The following is a 19,009-nucleotide window of genomic DNA, read 5'->3' as shown; positions in this document are numbered from 1 at the left end:
ATTGCCATTAATAAATTTTGGGATATCCATCCCTGAAACCAAACAAACCCATATTTGGTTTGTTTGTTCCTCTGTTTATAACCAAATTATAGTCATTATTTTTGACCAATCATGTAATATCTGACATTGTTGGATACACCACAACCTGATTCTTCAGTGGAATGAAAAATTGGAAACAATTTGTAACATTCTTCTGATCTCACAATCAAAAAGATCATTACTAACCCTTAAATTGTGCCAAACAACAAGGAGCAAAGAGCACATTACTATCAGGTGTCTTCATTAAATGTGAATTAAACAAGGAAAATGTTCCATCTATACAATGTTTAATTACAGTGCGTTTCCAACTGCAGGGTACAGAGTGAGGGGTGAATATACTGGGAATGCAATTGGAAATAATACGTAAACAAATTGCTATTTTCTGAAAATGATTGTATTTTGTTTTCTCAGTGATTTCTTGAAGTTAGTAACATAACTTAAATAGGAAAGCTAACCAGAAAATGGGCCTGTCTCCTGGTTAGCCCATTGGTCTTGTCAGGGGGATGGCCTCATTTTATTTCTGGCTAAAGGCAACAATTTAGACCAGTGGTTTTCAACCTCCCCACCCCCCCCCTCCAAACTCACATTCTACCTTAAGCAATCCCTATGCTCCAGATCTAATTGTTACTGAAATATTTTGCTTGAGAAAAATTTCCATGGACTCCCATTTCCTTTGGAGTTATGGACCCATGCACATAACGAGTCAATTAGATACGATTAAAACAGTGGCTTTCAAACTTTTTGTTTCCCTTTTTTTTTTGCTTAAGGTCAAATTTCATTTTAGGGGGAAGTTTTGAAACCACTGCTTTAGACAGAGGTGGATTAATACCTCCCTAAGTAGAGGATTCTCTTAACCTGGTTATTCAAAGCAACCTTTGAAATAAACACTATCTATGGGTTAGAGGGTGGTTTCATTCCATACCATAAGGGTAGATAAGGTGTAAGGAGGGAGGGAAGACCAGATTATTTTCAGAGTACATACATGTTATCATGTACAACCCTGAGATTCTTTTTTCCTGTGGGCAAGGTAGAATTACCATTTGTTTAGAAGTGCAACAAAACTCGACTCAATGTACACGTAAACAAATAAAGAAATGTAAACAAACTGCAATACAGAAAAAAAAATCAATAAAATGCAAAAGTAAGAGTCCTTAAATGAGTCCCTGATTGAATTTATTGTCATATGGTGGAGGGGTAACAGCTGTTCCTGAACCTGGTAGTACAAGTCTTCTGGCACCTATACTACTTTCCTGATGGTAGCAGCGAGAACAGAATGTGTGCTGGTTGATATGTATCCTTGATGATTGCTGCTGCTCTCTGATGGCAATTCTCCCTGTAGATGTTCTAGATGGTGGGGAGGGTTTTGTCTATGATGTCCTAGGCTCTCTCCACTACCTATTGCAGGGCTTTTATGCTTAAGGGTGTTGGTGTCCCACTATCAGACTATGATGGAGCCCATCAGTACACCTTTCACCACACATCTGTAGAAATTTGTATGGTTTCAGATGTCGTTACCAAACCTTTGAAAACTACTGAGGAAGTAGAGTTGTTAACATGATTTCTTCATGATGCCATTAGAGTGTGGGTCCAGGAAAGATTGTCCGTGATGGTGACTCCCAAGAACCTAAATTTGCTTGAGCATCACCGACATGAGACTGTCTTGGTTTGAGATATTTGATTCCTGGGTTGAGGAGTGAACAGGTGATCTACCATCCAACTGGCCTGCAATGTGCAGATGCATTTCCAATCCCAATTCTCATATGGATCAAAGTCCTGCAAATCTTTCATCCTACATACGTCCTGAACTAAAATAATAATAATTGTTGTCTGTAATTTGGACACTTTAATGTAACTTAAAATACATCTTTGAAGAATTTGTAACCCAAGCTAACATTTATTTAATGATTTCTGAGAAGGTTTACTTCAAGAGCCGATATAGATAGTTTGGAATCTTTAAGGTGAAAAATATGTGATCTATGGAATGAAAAGCCAGGAAATGCAAGGTGCCTTTGAACTTGATGGCTTTCTGAATGGTGAAGTGGGAAGTACATAAACGTCCTTGAAAACATTAAATCCTTAACTGAATATCACTTCTCTAGATTTCACAGCTTAATCATCTGATGAACATACACTTTGAAAAGAGAATAGTTTTGTGCTCGATTGTACAAATTGTTGTTAACTCAAGTTATTCTCTTGTGACATTGAAGGAACTTCCACTGCTGGGTAGAATCTTGGATGACACGCCCTGATTTGAAACCAGGCTTTGATGGCTGGCAAGCATTGGACCCAACCCCACAGGAGAGGAGTGGAGGTAATTGCTAATAACACAGGGTATACAATGTCTTTTTATTAACAGATTTCAGATTTATTGTCAAGGTGCATACATGACATCACATCCAACCCTGAGATTCCATTTTCCTGCGGGTGTGGCAGTGCAAACAATAAATTGTACACAGCATAAACATGTAAACAAATAAAAGAACTATAAACAGATAACAAATGTAAACAAACTGTGCATTACAGAGAGAACAAACGAAAATCAATAATGTGTACAAGTTAAGAGTCCTTAAATGAGTCCATGAAAGAGTTTGTTGTTGAGGTGTCTGATGATGGCTGTTCCTGAACCTGGTCATGCGAGGCACCTATACGCCTTTCCTGACTGCAGCAGCAAAAACAGAACATGTGCTTGGTGGTGTGGGCCTTTGAGGATTGCTGCTGCCCTCCGATGTCAGCGTTCCCTGCAGATGTTCTCAATTGTGGGGAAGGTTTTTACCTGAGATATCCTGGGGTGTGTTCATTACCTTCTGGAGGGCTTTACGCTCCACAAGTATACTTGGGGATTTCTTTCTCTGTCCAGCATAAATATAATGCAGCAATGAGTGTGAAAACACATGCTCTCCTCAAGTAATATTTTTTTTATCCCAGTTAGCAGATGTAGATTGTTACCCAGTGAACTAACAGCGATAATCTCTGTCAAAAAAGAAGATTGGTTGAGTTGATTGGTTGAGTTGAAAGTCTTCCAATTTGCAAATATAGAGATAAAGTTGTTCCTAAATAACTCCCAATGAATAGGCAACTCAATAATTTGGTGGAAAAATTTCTGAAATGAAGCTTGAAAAATTACAAGCTGTTGTAAAGATCCTTTAGATTTAACAATGTCAGCTTTAATTGTTTTGATGTGTGCCAATAACCTTCCTTCTTTTAGGAATAATTGAAGCATGGCTGTAACAGGACTGATCATGTCAGCAGATCAGCACCAAACCTGCCTCATATCCCATGTACCTAACTCTGAGAACCCTGGTGGAATTTCACTGGCATTATATTTTCTAACAAGTTAAGTCACCTGCCATACAAACTCAACCCCTCATAGTTAATAATTACCTAAAGCCAAGGTATAAGCACTTCTGAGCCTCCATTACTTGGGAATATAATTGGTAAGTCAACAATTAAAATTGACTATATGCTTAGATCATGAAGGATTGAAGTAAGAGCACATCATTCTACACCTTGCACTTGCTCTACCAGTCAGATGATATTTCACCCCATCACCATTTTTCTGCACTAAAGCTTGTCATTATTAATTCCTTTAATATCTAAAAATCTAATAATCTCTGCCTTGATTGTACTCAGCATTCACAGTACCAGTGGATACAGGACTTCAAAGATTCATAATCCCCTAGGTAACCTAATTTCTTCCTATCTTTAACAAGAATGGTCCATACCTTATTCTAACACCATAATCCCTGCTTGTATACATTCTAACTTCAATCTACAACATCTCTGCATCTACACTATCATGCTCTGAAATAACTTTAGAGAGCCAAGATCCTGTCCATTTAATCACAGGGCCATCCCTCTATAACTCAGAATCAGTTTGGTGAAACTTCCTCTATTGGAAGATTTATCCTTGCTTAGGTAAGGAATTGAAACTGATAAACAGTATTCCATGTGCTGGAAGCTACAGCAGCATAGAACAGAGTTGGTGTTATACATGTTTAAAATCGATAATGGTGGAATGTTGTCATGAGAGTGATGTTAATCTTTGTTTATTTTAGGAATTTTCTGCTGTGGACCAGCTTCTGTTAAAGCGATTAAAAATGGGGATGTTGATCAGGCATATGATTGTCCATTTATCTTTGCTGAAGTCAATGCAGACTGTGTGACTTGGCTTGTCCATAAAGATGGTTCAAGGACAGAACTTGGTGTTAATAATAAATTAATTGGTCAGCACATCAGCACAAAGGCTCTTGGCAAAGATGAACGTGAAGACATTACACACAATTACAAATATCCAGAAGGTAAGCAGAGAGGAGACTGATCTTGGCACTTGAGTAAACATCAGAAATTGCAGGGGATATTTCAGACTCAATTGGATTGATTAAATTTATATACTTTTTAAATTTAAACATGCAGCACAGTAACAGGCTCTTTCAGCTCACATGACCATGCCACCCAATTGACTATGCCACCCAATTGACTTTCAACCCCGGTACGTTTTGAATGGTGGGAGGAAACTGGAGCCCCTGGGAAAGTCCCGCACAGGCACAAGGAGAACATGAACTCCTTACAGACAGCATGGGATTCAAACCCAAGTCCTGATCACTGGTGCTGTAACAGTGTCCCTTACGCGAACCATGTTGCCCACTGAATGGAATTATGAAATGTTAGATATGAACTGCTACTTGGACATTGATTCCTGAATCAACGAGCATACCCTGACACACGTACAAGTGACCTCCAGCCGAGCATAGATCTTGCTACTTTCGATCACCCACGTCTCCAAACCCCACTACACTCCCAGCTGACCAGCATCAGAGAGAGATTGGAAAAACTAAGCTGGTTTTCCTTAGAGAGCAGGAGATTGAGAGGGGATCTTATCGCAGATTATAAAACCATGAGCAGCAAAGATGAGGCGAATAGTGACTGTCTTTTCTGTAGAGTGGGAGAATCTAAGATGAGAGGGCATAACTGTAATTTTTTTTGGGGGGGGGAAACGATTTAGAAGGGAAGTGAGGAACAATTTTTCACTCAGAAGTTGGTGGGCATATGAAATTAACTGCTAGACAAGGTGATGGAGACAGATAACTTGTTTCAACCAAAACCTGGTTAACTATGTGGATGGGAAGGGATTGGAGGGGTGTGGGTCCAAAATGGGCAAGTGGGAGGAAACCAAAAGGGCACTTTTTAGAGCAAGGACACACTGGGTGTGTGGGACTGTTTCTGTGCTGTCGTACTCTATGATCTGATGCTGCTGCTTGCACATTCTGCCCCAACCCCAACTTATTCATGAGAGTTCATAGCTCTGATTATGTTTTCCTTAGGTGCAAGTTCACCTGGATTTCACGTACTGGATGTCAGACTTATGAGTTTACAAGTAGCATCATTGTGCTGTGGCGCATAACCTATCAATGCCCCTCTGCAGGATGTGGTGAACCTCTGAGCCAGCCTCGCTTTTATAGAACACAGAACATTTCAGCACAGTACAGAATGTTTTGCCCCATAAAACTTACCCTCTGGTATTTGCTACAGATGCCCCACTAAAAAGGTGATGGCTGTCCACCCTCTCAATGACTCTTGTAATCTTTTAGATTTCTACTGTCACCTCTTATCATTTTCTTCAAATAGAAAAGTCCTCGCTCTGTTAACCTCCCTTCCCCACTCTCCCATTAGACACATTCTGCAATCCAGGCATCATTTTGTAAATCTCCTCTGCACCCTCTCTAAGCTTTCACAATCTTCCTGTGATGAGAACAATATTCCAAGTGTGGTCTGACCAGAGTTTTATAGAGCTGCAACATTACCTCTGTGCACAAACCTACAACTAATGAAGGCCAGCATACCACAAGCTTTCTTCTATCAACCTGTACAGCAACATGGAGAGATGTATATGTTTGGACCCCAAGGTCCCTCTATTTTTGTACAGTGTTTAAGAATCCTACCATTAACCATGTACTCTGCCTTCAAGATTGACCATTCAAAATGCATCATTTCACACATCCAGATTGAACTCCATCTGCCACTTTTCTTTCCAACTCTGCATCCTTTCTATATCATCCTGTTGTTAACCTTCAGGCGCGGTCAACCTTTTAATTTAGATATACAGTGGCAACAGGCTCTTTTGGCTCATGAGTATGTTCCACGGGTGTAGATTTATTGGGCAGCACTGACTCGTGGGCTAAAATGGCCTTAATTTATGTCTAAATTAAAAAATAAAAGGTTGACCACCCCTGTACACTATCCACACCACCTCCACTCTTCATATCTTCTGCACACTTACTGCCACATCCCTCTACTTCTTCCTCTAAGTCATGTATGAAAATCACTAAGAGCAGGGATCCAAGAACACCTGCAGAAATCCATTCATCACTGACCTCCAGTATGTTCCACCTTCTATCACCCTTTGCTTTCTGCAAGCAAGTCAATTTTGAATTCACATAGCCAAGGTTTCATGGACCTCATGCCTCATAACTTTGGGGATCTTGCCTTACTAAAATCAATATACACCACATCTTCTGCTTTATCTTCATCAATTTCAGCTGACCTCTTCCCAAAAATGAGTTGTACAACAGAGGGAATCCAGATGAATAATGACATACAGATGATTAATAATGCTAGTTATCTATGTACAAAAAAATGTGTCACTTAAGATTTCTTTTTTTTTGTTTACTTTTGGTGGGAGGAAAGAGCATTTTTAAGCTGAAAGAATTTTTTTTCACTTGTGAGTATTTTTCTGATGGAAAGTTTTGCACAAAAAACTGAGGTACTTCTTTTTGAACATTAAAAAACTGTTTAATTTTTCAAAGGTTCGGAGGAAGAACGGAATGTTTTCCGTAAAGCAGACAAGAAAGTTAAATTGCCCAATGAGCCAAAGAAACTTTTCACTATAAAACTGAAGAGCAACAAAACCAATTTGAACGGGAGTAATATTGATGTCTCTCTGACTATCTTGAATAATTCCTCTGTGTCAAAGAACTGCAGGGTCATCCTGTGTGCCCAAACTATCAGGTATAATGGGAAACCAATTGAGGAATGTGGATGGAAAGATGTAGAGCACGCCACAATTGGACCTCAGGAAGGTAATGTTGCGATGGTGAAGTGTTGCATGGTTAAAATGCGAGTCTTCAAGATAATGTTAGAACAGCTTCTACCTTGACTATTTTCCATTTTGCGAAGATGTTTCATGAAAACACAATGCAATGTTTGAATCTGAGTGCTTAGAAGAGTAATTTATGTGGAATAGCAAGTAAAAATTACAAATACTCTGCACAACAAAATGGGTAAGCACACTGGGCAGTTATAGTCAGTTGAAGGGAGGATTTGAAGAAATGAATGCTCAGTTATAGCTCAAAAAAAAGATTTAGTTGAGGCATAGGGGTAGATATTCCTCGGGAACGTGCAATTAACAGATGATAAACTGCATTACACAAATGTACAGGTAAAACACCGTAGGTCATACAGCATCCATGTGTTTGTGCATTGCACTCAGCCTCTAGCAACTGCATACTTTCTTGTTCAACAAGATGACATAGTATGATGTGGGGTTTCTATCAATATCATTGTTAGAGGTGAAATGTGACAGGAATTCACTAAATATGTCATCATTTTATTGGTTAAATAAGCAAAGATGGTCTTTCTCTTAACCCCCCCTCTCCTTTCCTCCTGCTCCCCATCCCATTCCCTTCCTTCTCCTATCAAAGAGCTCCCTTCTACTCTCTCCCCATCCCTACTCAGCTTTTATTCTCTTCCACCCACCCACCTGTATCCACTTATGACCCTATACTTGTTAGTCTGTGCTCCTCTCCCAGCCCTTCCTCTTTCCTCTCCTCCTACCCGCTCCACCTACCTACCTTGTCCCTGATGAAGGATTCGGGCTCATATTATTGGGTTACCCTTTTTACTTCCTATGGATGCTAATGAGCTACTCCAGCAGGTTGGTGTATTGCAGAAATGTTATTTGTACAGTTGAGTTCCTTGGCACTAATTTGTATCCTGTGTGGTGGAGAAAATCACAGTCAGGGCAGTCTCTCCTCAGTCCCACAAGTATCCTTGTAGGTCTCTTCTGCCCTCACTCCAAAGCTTTCACATCCTTCCAGTTGATTGGTGATCAAAATTGTATTTGCATCATTTCATGTAATGTTAGACCAGATTAGCGTATACAGAGCCGTTGTCATACCCACACTCCTGTTCGGCTCCGAATCATGGGTCCTCTACCGGCATCACCTACGGCTCCTAGAACGCTTCCACCAGCGTTGTCTCCACTCCATCCTCAACATTGATTGGAGCGACTTCATCCCTAGCATCGAAGTACTCAAGATGGCAGAGGCCGACAGCATTGAATCCATGTTGCTGAAGATCCAACTGCGCTGGGTAGGTCACGTCTCCAGAATGGAGGACCATCGCCTTCCCAAGATCGTGTTATATGGAGAGCTCTCCACTGACCACCATGACAGAGGTGCACCAAAGAAAAGGTACAAGGACTGCCTAAAGAAATCTCTTGGTGCCTGCCACATTGACCACCGCCAGTGGGCTGATATCGCCTCAAACCGTGCATCTTGGCGCTTCACAGTTTGGCGGGCAGCAATCTCCTTTGAAGAAGTCCGCAGAGCCCACCTCACTGACAAAAGACAAAGGAGGAAAAACCCAACACCCAACCCCAACTCACCAATTTTCCCCTGCAACCACTGCAACCATGTCTGCCTGTCCCGCATCGGACTTGTCAGCCACAAACGAACCTGCAGCTGACGTGGACATTTACCCCTCCATAAATCTTCGTCTGCGAAGCCGCCAGAGAGAGAGAGAGAGAGAGAGAGAGAGAGACCAATGGTTCTCAATCTATTTTCTTTCCACTCATATACCACTTTAAGTATTCCCCATGCCACAGGTGCTCTGAGATTAGTAGGGGATTGCTTAAGGTGGTATGTGGGTGAAAAGAAAAAAAGTTTGAAAACTACTATTTTAATCGTACCTAATTGACTCATTAAGTGCACAGTTCCATAACTCCAAAGAAAATGGGCCAATGACAATTTTTCTCAATCAAAATATTTCAGTAACAAATGGGTCTAGAGCAATGATTCTCAACTTTCCCTTCCCGCTCATGTACTACCTTAAGCAATCCTGTACCAATCACAGAGCACCTACAGCATAGGGACTACTTAAAGTGGTATGTGAGTGGACAGATTAAAGCTGTCTTAATCTCACACTGCTGGTGTGATTATTGTCAGTACAATTTAGTAAACTAATATGTACACTAAGAGGACTTGTCTCTCTGCAAGACAAACCTGGAAGGCTAGACTGTAGCTCTGGACTGCTTTATATACAAGGTCACCAGGATGACCCCTGGTGACCTAGTGGTGTAATTACATATCACCACAGGCACAATGTTTAGTTCTATTTGCAATATATTAGATAATGAGGCAGTCCTTTATTGCATGCAGAGAGCACAGAGAAATTAATGGGTAATAAGTGGCCAGACAATTGCATGATGTGGATCCTCTCCTACAAGAGGATATTTCACCTTTTCCTCTTGATGGGTATAAGGTGGTATGTGGGTATATTTACTATCAAAGCCCTGGATGTTATTATTGAAAAGTAATTTAACTAGAGCAGATGCCATGGCTGCAACAGCTAACCAGAGGCTGTGGTGTCACTACCTACAAAGGATGCCTGGATAAGCATAGTCTGAAAGGCAGACTGACCATTCTGCATGCTTTAGGACAGATAAGCATGTATTATTGATGCTCCCCTATTATTTAAAAAATACTGATACTATCACTGGTGAACAAGGGGCCAGAGCAGTCTTTTGAAAAGAGCTGAGACCTCTATCACCTGTAGTGTGGAGGAAACTGATACATAGAAACAGAACTACCTCTCTCCATATGAAATGTATTAGGGGTAAAACATGAAAGTCTGCAGATGCTGTGAATGCAGTCAAAACACTCAAATGCTGTCAGAATTCAGCAGGTCATGCAGCGTCCACAGAAGGTAATGACATAAAGGTATCTTGAAGAAGGGCTCAGGCCAGAAACATTGATTATAGTGTGATGGGCCTAGACGACCCCAAAATCCAGCAGCAATAGAAATTCGCCAAGACAAATGGTTACTTAAACAAGATACTTTTAATTTTCTTTAAACATAAAAACAGGATCAAAATTTAATTTATAACTATTAACTTAACCTAACTTAACCCCCTTCTAATTCTAAGCGCATGTGTGTGTATACGTTCAGAAAGTTCTTTGATTCACAGTCCAATCTCACTCCTCCAAGTTCACTGGTTGCAGGCAATTCTTATACTGTGCACAGAATTTAACATTTGTGAATCTTCACCAGGCTTTGGTGCTTGAAAGTTAAATGGTTACCACTCAGGAAGGTTCCAGAGAGAGATTTGTAGCTTGTTGGATACACACAAACTGCTTCCTTCCGATCAACCACTTCAGTGTCTTGCCGAAGAAAGTTGCCCCATCAGGGTTTTCCATATGATAACCTCTTTCTTTCAGGTCACCACAGAGTTCCTTTTCTGTTTCCTTTATTTTGAGTGAAACATTATTCAGCCAGTCCTCTCCTCTTGTATGGATCACAAAGGCTTCGAGCAGGCTACAGAACCAGACCCAATCTTCAGAGTCTGTTCACCTGTTGCTTTCCAAAACTATAATCCATTATTCCACAGCAGGTTCAATTAATGCCTATTTGTGAAGTCCTTTGTCTTTACAAAGGCATTGGGAGCCTGGACTGTCTGGCTTGAGCCAAGCTCTTGCATTTTAAATGAGATCAGTTTTGAGGTGTTTGTATTTGTTTGTGACCTACACTAAACCCCTCAACCCCCCCCCCAATAATTTATCTATTTTAAAATATATCTATATACAATATAACATAATCTGTCACATCTTTATCACCTGTTGCAACTATTTTCCTTTATAATTGCCTGGAGAATCTAGAATGTTATGATTGTTTATGATTCATTCAAAAAAAGATGCATACCAAAGTTCAACAGAGTTTTCCAAGTTTTATTAAACCTTATATATGTTACTATATTATTACAACTTTTTTTAATATGACTAAATGATGCTTAAAACGATACTTAAAACGGTCAACAAAAGTTTTCGGTCTATTCCAAATCCCTCCATCTTTGCAGATCAAAAGAAAATCAAAACTGAATTGCTTTATCTTAAACAAACAGAGAGAGAGACCTTGGCTAAGAATATGTTTCTATGGAGACACTCAAAAATTGTCAACAACGTCTTCACACAGACTTCTTGAAGAATCTGCATTTTAACCCTACATCACCTACAGATGCTGTGTGACCTCCTGGATTTTTATGTTTTTGATGAAATGTATCGAACTAACTTCTCAGTTGCAGAACCTTCATTGCACGATATTAATTGACTTAAACATGTGTCTCATCACAACTTTCTCACATGAATTAAAGCTGAGCAATTAGTATTTTCTATGCTACTAAGATCTATCTGCCATGAATAAATAAAAGATCCAAATACTGGGATGAAAGTCATTTACTCACTGGTTATACCTCCTCTTTAGTCAAGGCTCATGGTGTTTTGTTTACCAGTTTACATGATTACATTAAAGGATGTTCTCTCAATACAAAGTTCTAAAATGAACTGAAATTAACAACTTGTACAATAATTATTAAACCCTTCTAATCAATATATATGTCCTATTCTAAAAGTACACTTCACATTTCTTGACCAGGCTGTAACCATTAACTTTTAATTAACCAGAGATGATGTGCACTAACCCGGTCAGTATCCAGTTTTGTGATAAAACATCCCTGTGATTCAACCAAATAATGACCATCATATCCCTTCAAAGGTCATTTGTACCTATAGGATTGTTGTATCAGAAGCCACAATGATCTCTTCATGCTTGTGTTTCAAAGTTATTACCTCTCCCCATATTCTCAGAGAGGTTATTGATTTGGGAACCAACCTGTGGTCCCTAATTGATCTGAAGGTCAATTAAATCATTAATCTTCACTTATTTGTTCTCACAAAGCTGTTAGCTCACTTTCAAAGACAAAGTCTGACAATGGGGACATTTGGACTTTTACACTGTTTCAACCAGCTGCTTCAATGTTCCAAATGCCCCAAAAATATAACCTTACAATACTAGGCACCAACACCAATAGGAAAGCAAGAAAATCCATCTATTTTTTAACAAAATATAGTTGAAGTTTTATTCAATGTTGTTTCCTTCCTTCAGTGAAAACCGAAACACTTCAGGTGCATTATTCTGACTACAGCAGGACCATAACAGAACACAATCAGATTTGCATCACTGGCCTTGTAATAGTGCATGATGCAAATGAAGTGCTGTTTGCCAAAAAAGTAATCTCACTGCAGAATCCAGATCTGCAAATTAAGGTAAAGATTTCCAGGAGATGCAGTTTTAAAAAAAAATCATTGTTAAATCTTTTATGTATGATATGCATTTGTACTATAAAACATGCACGATCTCTGTTCCTTGTTATCAAGTGGTCAGCTTAGTGACAAATACTTTGGAATTCTTGCATCTGAGTTTGCCTTTGCCAAATATTAGACCAGGGTTCAGATTTCAGATTTATTGTTAGAATACATATATGACATCACATACAACCCTGAGATTCCTTTTTCCTGCAGGCGTGACAGAATCGCCACTAATTGGTAGTGCAAAAATTAAGATGCACACAGGGTGATTATGTAAACAATCAAAAGAACTGAGCAATACAGGGAGAGCAGTTGCTCAATGTTGTTTCTGACTAACAGAAGTGATTGTTTAATGTGGCAAATAGTGTCCAGCACACCAGACACCACTGGGTAGTACATTGGAGCAGCTTGCAGCTCCCAATGACCCAGGTTAAGTCCTGACTTCCAGTACTGTCTCTGTGGAATTTGCACATTCTCTCTGGAATTTTTGGGTTGCCCAGGTGTTCCAGTTTCCTTCCAGGTCCATGAAATGCACAACTTGGTATGATAACTGGCCAAGCTAAATTGCCTCTAATATGTCAGTTAACAGGCAGTTGATGGAATTGTGGAAAGAGTTTTAAAGATGGAATTACGGGAGGATTGGTGGAAAAGTAGGTGCTTTATGATTAGCCTTATCCTGAAATATTTCATTGCTGTATGGCTCTGTGACAAGAAATAGTGTGTGTGTGTGTGGCTTCCCAATCTGAAACTTCTGCTAACTCCTGAGAACCACTAAATCAAACATGGGGGAAAACCTGCAGGATTCCTTTCATTGGTTTGGCAGTAGAGGCAAGTGAACTTAACCCAAAGTGGTCCATCCATGCTCAACTTTTCCCCTATTCAGTCCTATAATCCTTTCCAAGGTGTGGCCATTGCATCCCTTCTTATAGAGTTCAGCGTTATCCTAGTAGTTGATGGTTAGCTGACCAGATGGTGGTTTGCTGTTTATTTTCTTTTTTTCCTTTCTAAATGATAAAGTCAAACTTGCCACCCTTAGCAAGAACTATTGCAGAACTTTAAGCAAGAACTTCAACAGTTTATACACCCATCTCTTTAAAAACTCTATGGGAACTTACCTTGTTTTCTGTGATATAAATCATTGTGTTTGGAGTTATTAGCTTTTAAGCTCACCAACTCCCCCAGTAAGATTTTTTGACTAAGGCTTCCTTTGTTAATCTAGTTCCAATATTTCTATTCCGAGAGACATTGAACCAGTCTATACATGCCCAATCCTTTGTTGCCTGCACTTTGCTTACCATCACTTTGCAATTGCCACAAGTTCTACTTTCCCCTTCAACCTAACTCAACTGCTTTCCACTTCTGTTACTCAGCCTTCTGTTCTTGGTGCCATTGCCAGCAGTGCTTTGAATCTCAGCTGCTAAATAGATATTGTTTAATCATATACAATGCCATTCAGCATGGGCGATCATGTCTCTCCATCTATCGTAGTCTCTGACACTCTGAATTGTATTTGTTGCCTCCACTGTTTCTAACCATGATGTTAATCCATCGATTATTTTCATTATCTGCTGCCCTCTGCTTCTTTTTCCTTCCAGCATTCATACATACCGTTGATAAAAGCACACTTTAAAATTGTTATTCAATGCAACAGGACGTCAGATCAAAGAAGATAAAATTTGAAAAGTCCTGCTCTTCACTATCAAAATGAAGTATTTTGTTAATTTAAGAAATGAAGAATAATTTCATTTGAAATAATTGATTTAAATTTTTCACAAAACAAAATGTATCCCTTGTTTCTTGGTGAGAATTAAAATGAAGCTTTTACTCCCTCAGATCATTGGGGAACCGATACAGCACCGAGAACTAGAGGCAGAGATTTACTTTATCAACCCACTGCCAGAGGATCTGTGCAATGGTGTTTTCTCGATAGAGGGAGCTGGCCTCACCAATGAACAGAAGATTCAGTGCCCGTAAGTAGAACACCTGGTTGTCGGGGACCATGTAATGTGCTGCTTTGGAGCATCCTTACCTGTAACCAACACTTGGATATGGTCTCCAAGCACTGATGGAATTGTAGATTTTGATTTAAAGCAGCCATCCTCAATGTGGTGGTGGTGGGGGGGGGGGGGGGGTGGTCACTGTATGTCTCCATCCTGGGTGTCTCAGCACATTAAAGGGAGGCCTCGGAATAAAATCATAATTTTTTTTAAAAAAGTTAAGTAGTCAGTAGGAGAGAAGTATTGGAGGAAATCATCTCAACTTACTGCTTCACAGGGAAGGGGGCCCATAAACTTGAGAGGAGACCTAAGGGGGGGTGGGGGACAGACCCAAAAATGGCTGATTTAAAATATTAAATCAAAACTCAACTGGCCCCTTGAGAGAACATAAAACATTGAGGATGTTTGTGCTAGTTCTCTCAGAATCCTGGCCAAGATTTATCCCTTAAGCATTTTAGTAAAATAGACCAGCCTAGAAATTCATTCATGATCAGCACCATGCAAATTCAGTGAAGGAAAATTCACTTTCTTTTAAAAAAAAGGAACAAAAATAATATCAAGTCAAGTTACAATTTTTGTCATTCATACCAAACATTGCACAGTAAAGATAATGTTTCTCCAGGACCATGGAGCATATTTACATAAATATAATTGAAAATAGAAGTTAAAATATTAAGGCATATACAATAAAAGTTCATGGCACATTATCCACATATGTTCTGGTAGTTCAGGAGCCTGATGGCTTGAGGAGAAAAAAACTGTTGCCCAATCTGGACGTAAGAGCCCGAGTCCTACCAAATGGCAGAAGGGAAAAAAGTTTACATGAAGGATGTGTGAAGTCCTTCACAATGTTTATTGCTTTCTGTGTGCATCTGGTGTTGTAAATGTCAGTCATGGTAGGAAGAGAGCCCCCAGTGATCTTTTCCACTGACTTCATTATCCTCTGCAGGGTCTTACAGTCTGAGTGACATGGTTAGCGTAGCAGTTAACACAATGGTGTTACAATGCCAGCAGTCAGGGTTCAAATCGAGCTCTAAGGGGTTTGTTCATTCTCCCTGTGTCTGCGTGGGTTTCCTCTAGGTGTTCCGGTTCCCACTCACCCTTCAAAACATACAGGGGTTGTAGGTTAATTGGATGTAATGAGGCAGAAAGGCCTTTACTGTGGTGAATTTAAATGTTAAATATAATAAATTATAAACAAAAGGGAACTGATTTATTCCAAATAAGTAAAACTAAATATGCCATATAGCTTTGGCCACATAAAGTTTTACTCATCAAGGATAAATGTTAGTTTCTTAGCTTTGTTCCTTTTTTCCACAAACATTCCTGCCTATCTACATCCTTTAAATATTCCTTTAAAAGATTTTTCTTTGACTGGCTCGGTGTCATTTTTAAGCTGAAGTACTCATGCTGGGTAGTTTGCAAAGTTTTATAATGTTAAATACAGAGGCAAAGTGCAGTGGATTCTTTCCAGCCGTTCTTAAGAGATTTTTCTTTCTGGAGAATATAGCCCTGGCAAAGGATTAATTTGAGAAAGTGATAATGATCCCGCCATGACTCTCATGTTGTGTTGTGTAGAATCCTGAGTTCACCAAGTTGGCTGGTTGATTTTTAGTCAAACTGACATAAATTGAAATTTTAAAATGGCCAGCACATTAACAGTTGAATAACCTTCCTCTTTATTTTTTTACAGGAATAGGTCAATTGGCCCAGGCCAGGAAGTGAAAGTAAAGGCTAAATTCATCCCTTTGAAATCAGGTCTGAGAAAACTGCTTGTTGATTTTGACTGCAACAAGCTGAAAGATGTGAAAGGCTTCAAAAATGTGATTATTAAGTCAAGCTAATGCTAATAACCGAAGGAAATGTTGCATCTAGGATTACACCTTTACGAAACCAATAGATATTAGGAATTGCATTCCCTTGTCCCTTTAAAAGTATTTCACTGATATAGATAAAATGAACCATTGTTGAGTAGCTTTACTCCATTTTGCTCCTTCTAAAGAAACAAACTGTTTGTCTTTGGTGTTAAACAGGAAAGTCTGCAGACACCAGGATTGTAGTGTGATACACAAAAGTGCTGGAGAAACTCAGCAGGTCATTCAACACCTATAGAAAGCAAAGGGAACCCATGTTTTGCCTGAAACATTGGTAACCCTGTGCTTGCTATAGATGCTGCATGTCCAGCACTTTTGTGTATGGATGTCTTTGGTGTGAGGTTTCTGCAGCGATGGGGAAAGAGAAAGCACGGGTTACCAATGAAAATTCAGAATGTCTATTAAGATTTTTACTGAATTCCCCGTCTGCTGGCTCACCTAAGACCATGTCCATAAGACATAGGAGCAGAAATGGGCTATTTCGCCCTTTGAGTCTATCCCACCGTGCAAACATGAGCTAATCCATTTTCCCATTCTGCACTATGGCCTGGCCTTTCCCCATCACCTTTACCACGTTGGCCAATCAGGAACCTATCAATATCTGCCTTAAATACACTCAATGACCTGGCCACCACAATGGCATGTGGCAACAAATCCCATAGATTTACCACCCTCTGCCTGAAGAAATTCTTTTACATCTCTATTCAAAATGGACTTCAAATCTGAAGTTGTGCCCTCTTGTGCTAGAATCTCTAACCATGGGAAACAACCTTCCAACATCTACTCTGTCCACCCCTTTGAACATTCAAGATATTTCCATGAGATCACCCCTCATTCTCCGAAATTTCAATGAGTCCGAGGCAAAAGCTGGCAAATGCTCCACATATGATGCCGCTTTAATTCCCAGAATCGTCCTTGTGATTCTTAAATAAGGAGCCCAAAACTGCTCACAATACTTCATGTGAGGTCTTACCAGTGCCCTTATAAAGCCTCAATGTCACATCCCTGCCCATATATTCTATACCTCTTGAAATGAATGCCAGCACTGCATTTGTCGCCTTCACTCAACATGCAAGTTCACTTTAGGCTATCCTGCACAAGGACACCCAGGTCCTTTGCATCTGGGTATTTTCACATTTCTCCCCATTTAAAAAAGCTGCTCTAAAAAGCCTTTCTGTAATCTAGCAGCCATTAAACCCTGCAACATAATGACCCTAACAGGCATAAAGATGGGAAAGATTCACAGAGGGACTTGCAGTAAGGATGGAGTGTTCTTGAGTGGTACGATGAGGGAGGGGCAAATGTGAGGAGTGGAACCATACATTGTAATTGTGGGATAAAACACAATGAGCCAGGGGCTGATGATCAGTTGTGTGTTTCTAAATCTTTCAGATTTTTGGTATCTGAATTTTTTAAGCTTCCTTTACTGTGATGTTCAGGAGAATTATTTAGAATGTACAGAAGTAGAACACTTGGTCCTTCCAGTTCACATGGGTCATCCAGCTTCCCTAATGAACTGCATTATCATATTCTTCTCTCTGCTTGGACATGTTTTGTTGCCATGAAATGAAACAATAAAAAAATTGCGAACCATCCACTTTGATCTTGCATTGGGTGAATGTCGTCAGAGAAGGGGGAATGGGCGGGTTCGTTTATGCAATACTCATGGGTGGTGTGTAGGAGGCTGAGGGGAGACCTGATATAGATGTATAAGTCATGAGAGGCATGATAGTGTGGATCTTTTTTTCTGGGGGAAAAAGGTTCACCCACATGAGGACTAGGAGGGTGGGAATTTGTTAGGGCATGGACTAGTAGTGGTTATATGGTTATAGGAGAAAGATTAAGAGAGATCTGTGGGGTGCGATGAACTGCTGAACTGCATTGTATTCCTGAGTTCCTCATCATTATTGTTTAACAGTACTGTGTCCACAGATGGAACATAGGACATAAAAATTTACAGCACAGTACTGCCCACAATGTTGCACCAATCTAATAACATACTCTAACAAATTCCAGGAACCTCCCTATTGCCTAACCCTGCAGAGTCTGACATACTATCAATGATTCTACCTGGTTTCCTAGCTGTGAGATGTGTTGAATGTCCTGAGTTTGTAGAAGTTAGGGTATAAATACAAATTCCTTCTTCAATTATCTTTAAATCAGCTTCAGAAAAACTGCCCAGCAAATCTTGGAACGTCAGTTGAGTTTAAATTTTTTAATTATACTTCATGTGGAATTTTAATGGGAGCAATACTTTATCTGACAAATCTAAGCTTTGACTCTTTTGCAAGCTATTCTGCTTATTAGAATATTGCTGATTATCCTATCAATAAAATGTTTTACAAACACTAGAGAGGAGTTGTGTGGTTTTTCTCAAAGTGTTCTTCTATAAAATTTACAACTTTAAACTGATTTTTGTCTTTTAGTTTAGAATCCTGTCACATCCTCATGCTTACCTGTCCTTTGGAGAAGAGGGGACATTCTGCTCCAATGTTTTGGCCAACAGTCCATTTACACCCCTATGTATATCAGGCAGTTACTGATTAAAAAAAAAAAATCCTGCACATTTTCTGCCAAGCAGAAACTAAGGCCCCCATTTATTGCTTGGCTCCTTGGGGCCAGTTGCAAGATTAATACAAAATAGTGGTGAAAATACTTCTTCAAATGCTTGTATTTATGCCTT

The 19,009-nt window shown here is 39.7% G+C and overlaps 1 protein-coding gene across 3 annotated transcripts in view; it reads left to right on the top strand.

Annotated features, from left to right (window-relative positions):
- LOC138735946 (protein-glutamine gamma-glutamyltransferase 2-like) overlaps window positions 1-18,677 on the top strand; it is a 60,628-nt gene extending 41,951 nt beyond the window's left edge. For all 3 annotated transcript variants that reach the window (XM_069884635.1, XM_069884636.1, XM_069884637.1), the window contains 6 exons: window positions 2,247-2,350; window positions 4,095-4,337; window positions 6,843-7,115; window positions 12,253-12,413; window positions 14,289-14,425; window positions 16,146-18,677. In XM_069884635.1, coding sequence (XP_069740736.1) covers window positions 2,247-2,350; window positions 4,095-4,337; window positions 6,843-7,115; window positions 12,253-12,413; window positions 14,289-14,425; window positions 16,146-16,296 — 1,069 coding nt within the window. In that variant the 3' untranslated portion in view covers window positions 16,297-18,677. The remainder of the gene's footprint in view (window positions 1-2,246; window positions 2,351-4,094; window positions 4,338-6,842; window positions 7,116-12,252; window positions 12,414-14,288; window positions 14,426-16,145) is intronic.
- The last annotated feature ends 332 nt before the right edge of the window (window positions 18,678-19,009 follow it).

This window comes from Narcine bancroftii, chromosome 6 (genome assembly GCF_036971445.1).
Source record: "Narcine bancroftii isolate sNarBan1 chromosome 6, sNarBan1.hap1, whole genome shotgun sequence".
Taxonomy (NCBI): Eukaryota; Metazoa; Chordata; class Chondrichthyes; order Torpediniformes; family Narcinidae; genus Narcine; species Narcine bancroftii.
Note: the sequence above shows the minus strand (reverse complement) of the source record. Positions and strands in the feature narration are given on the sequence as shown.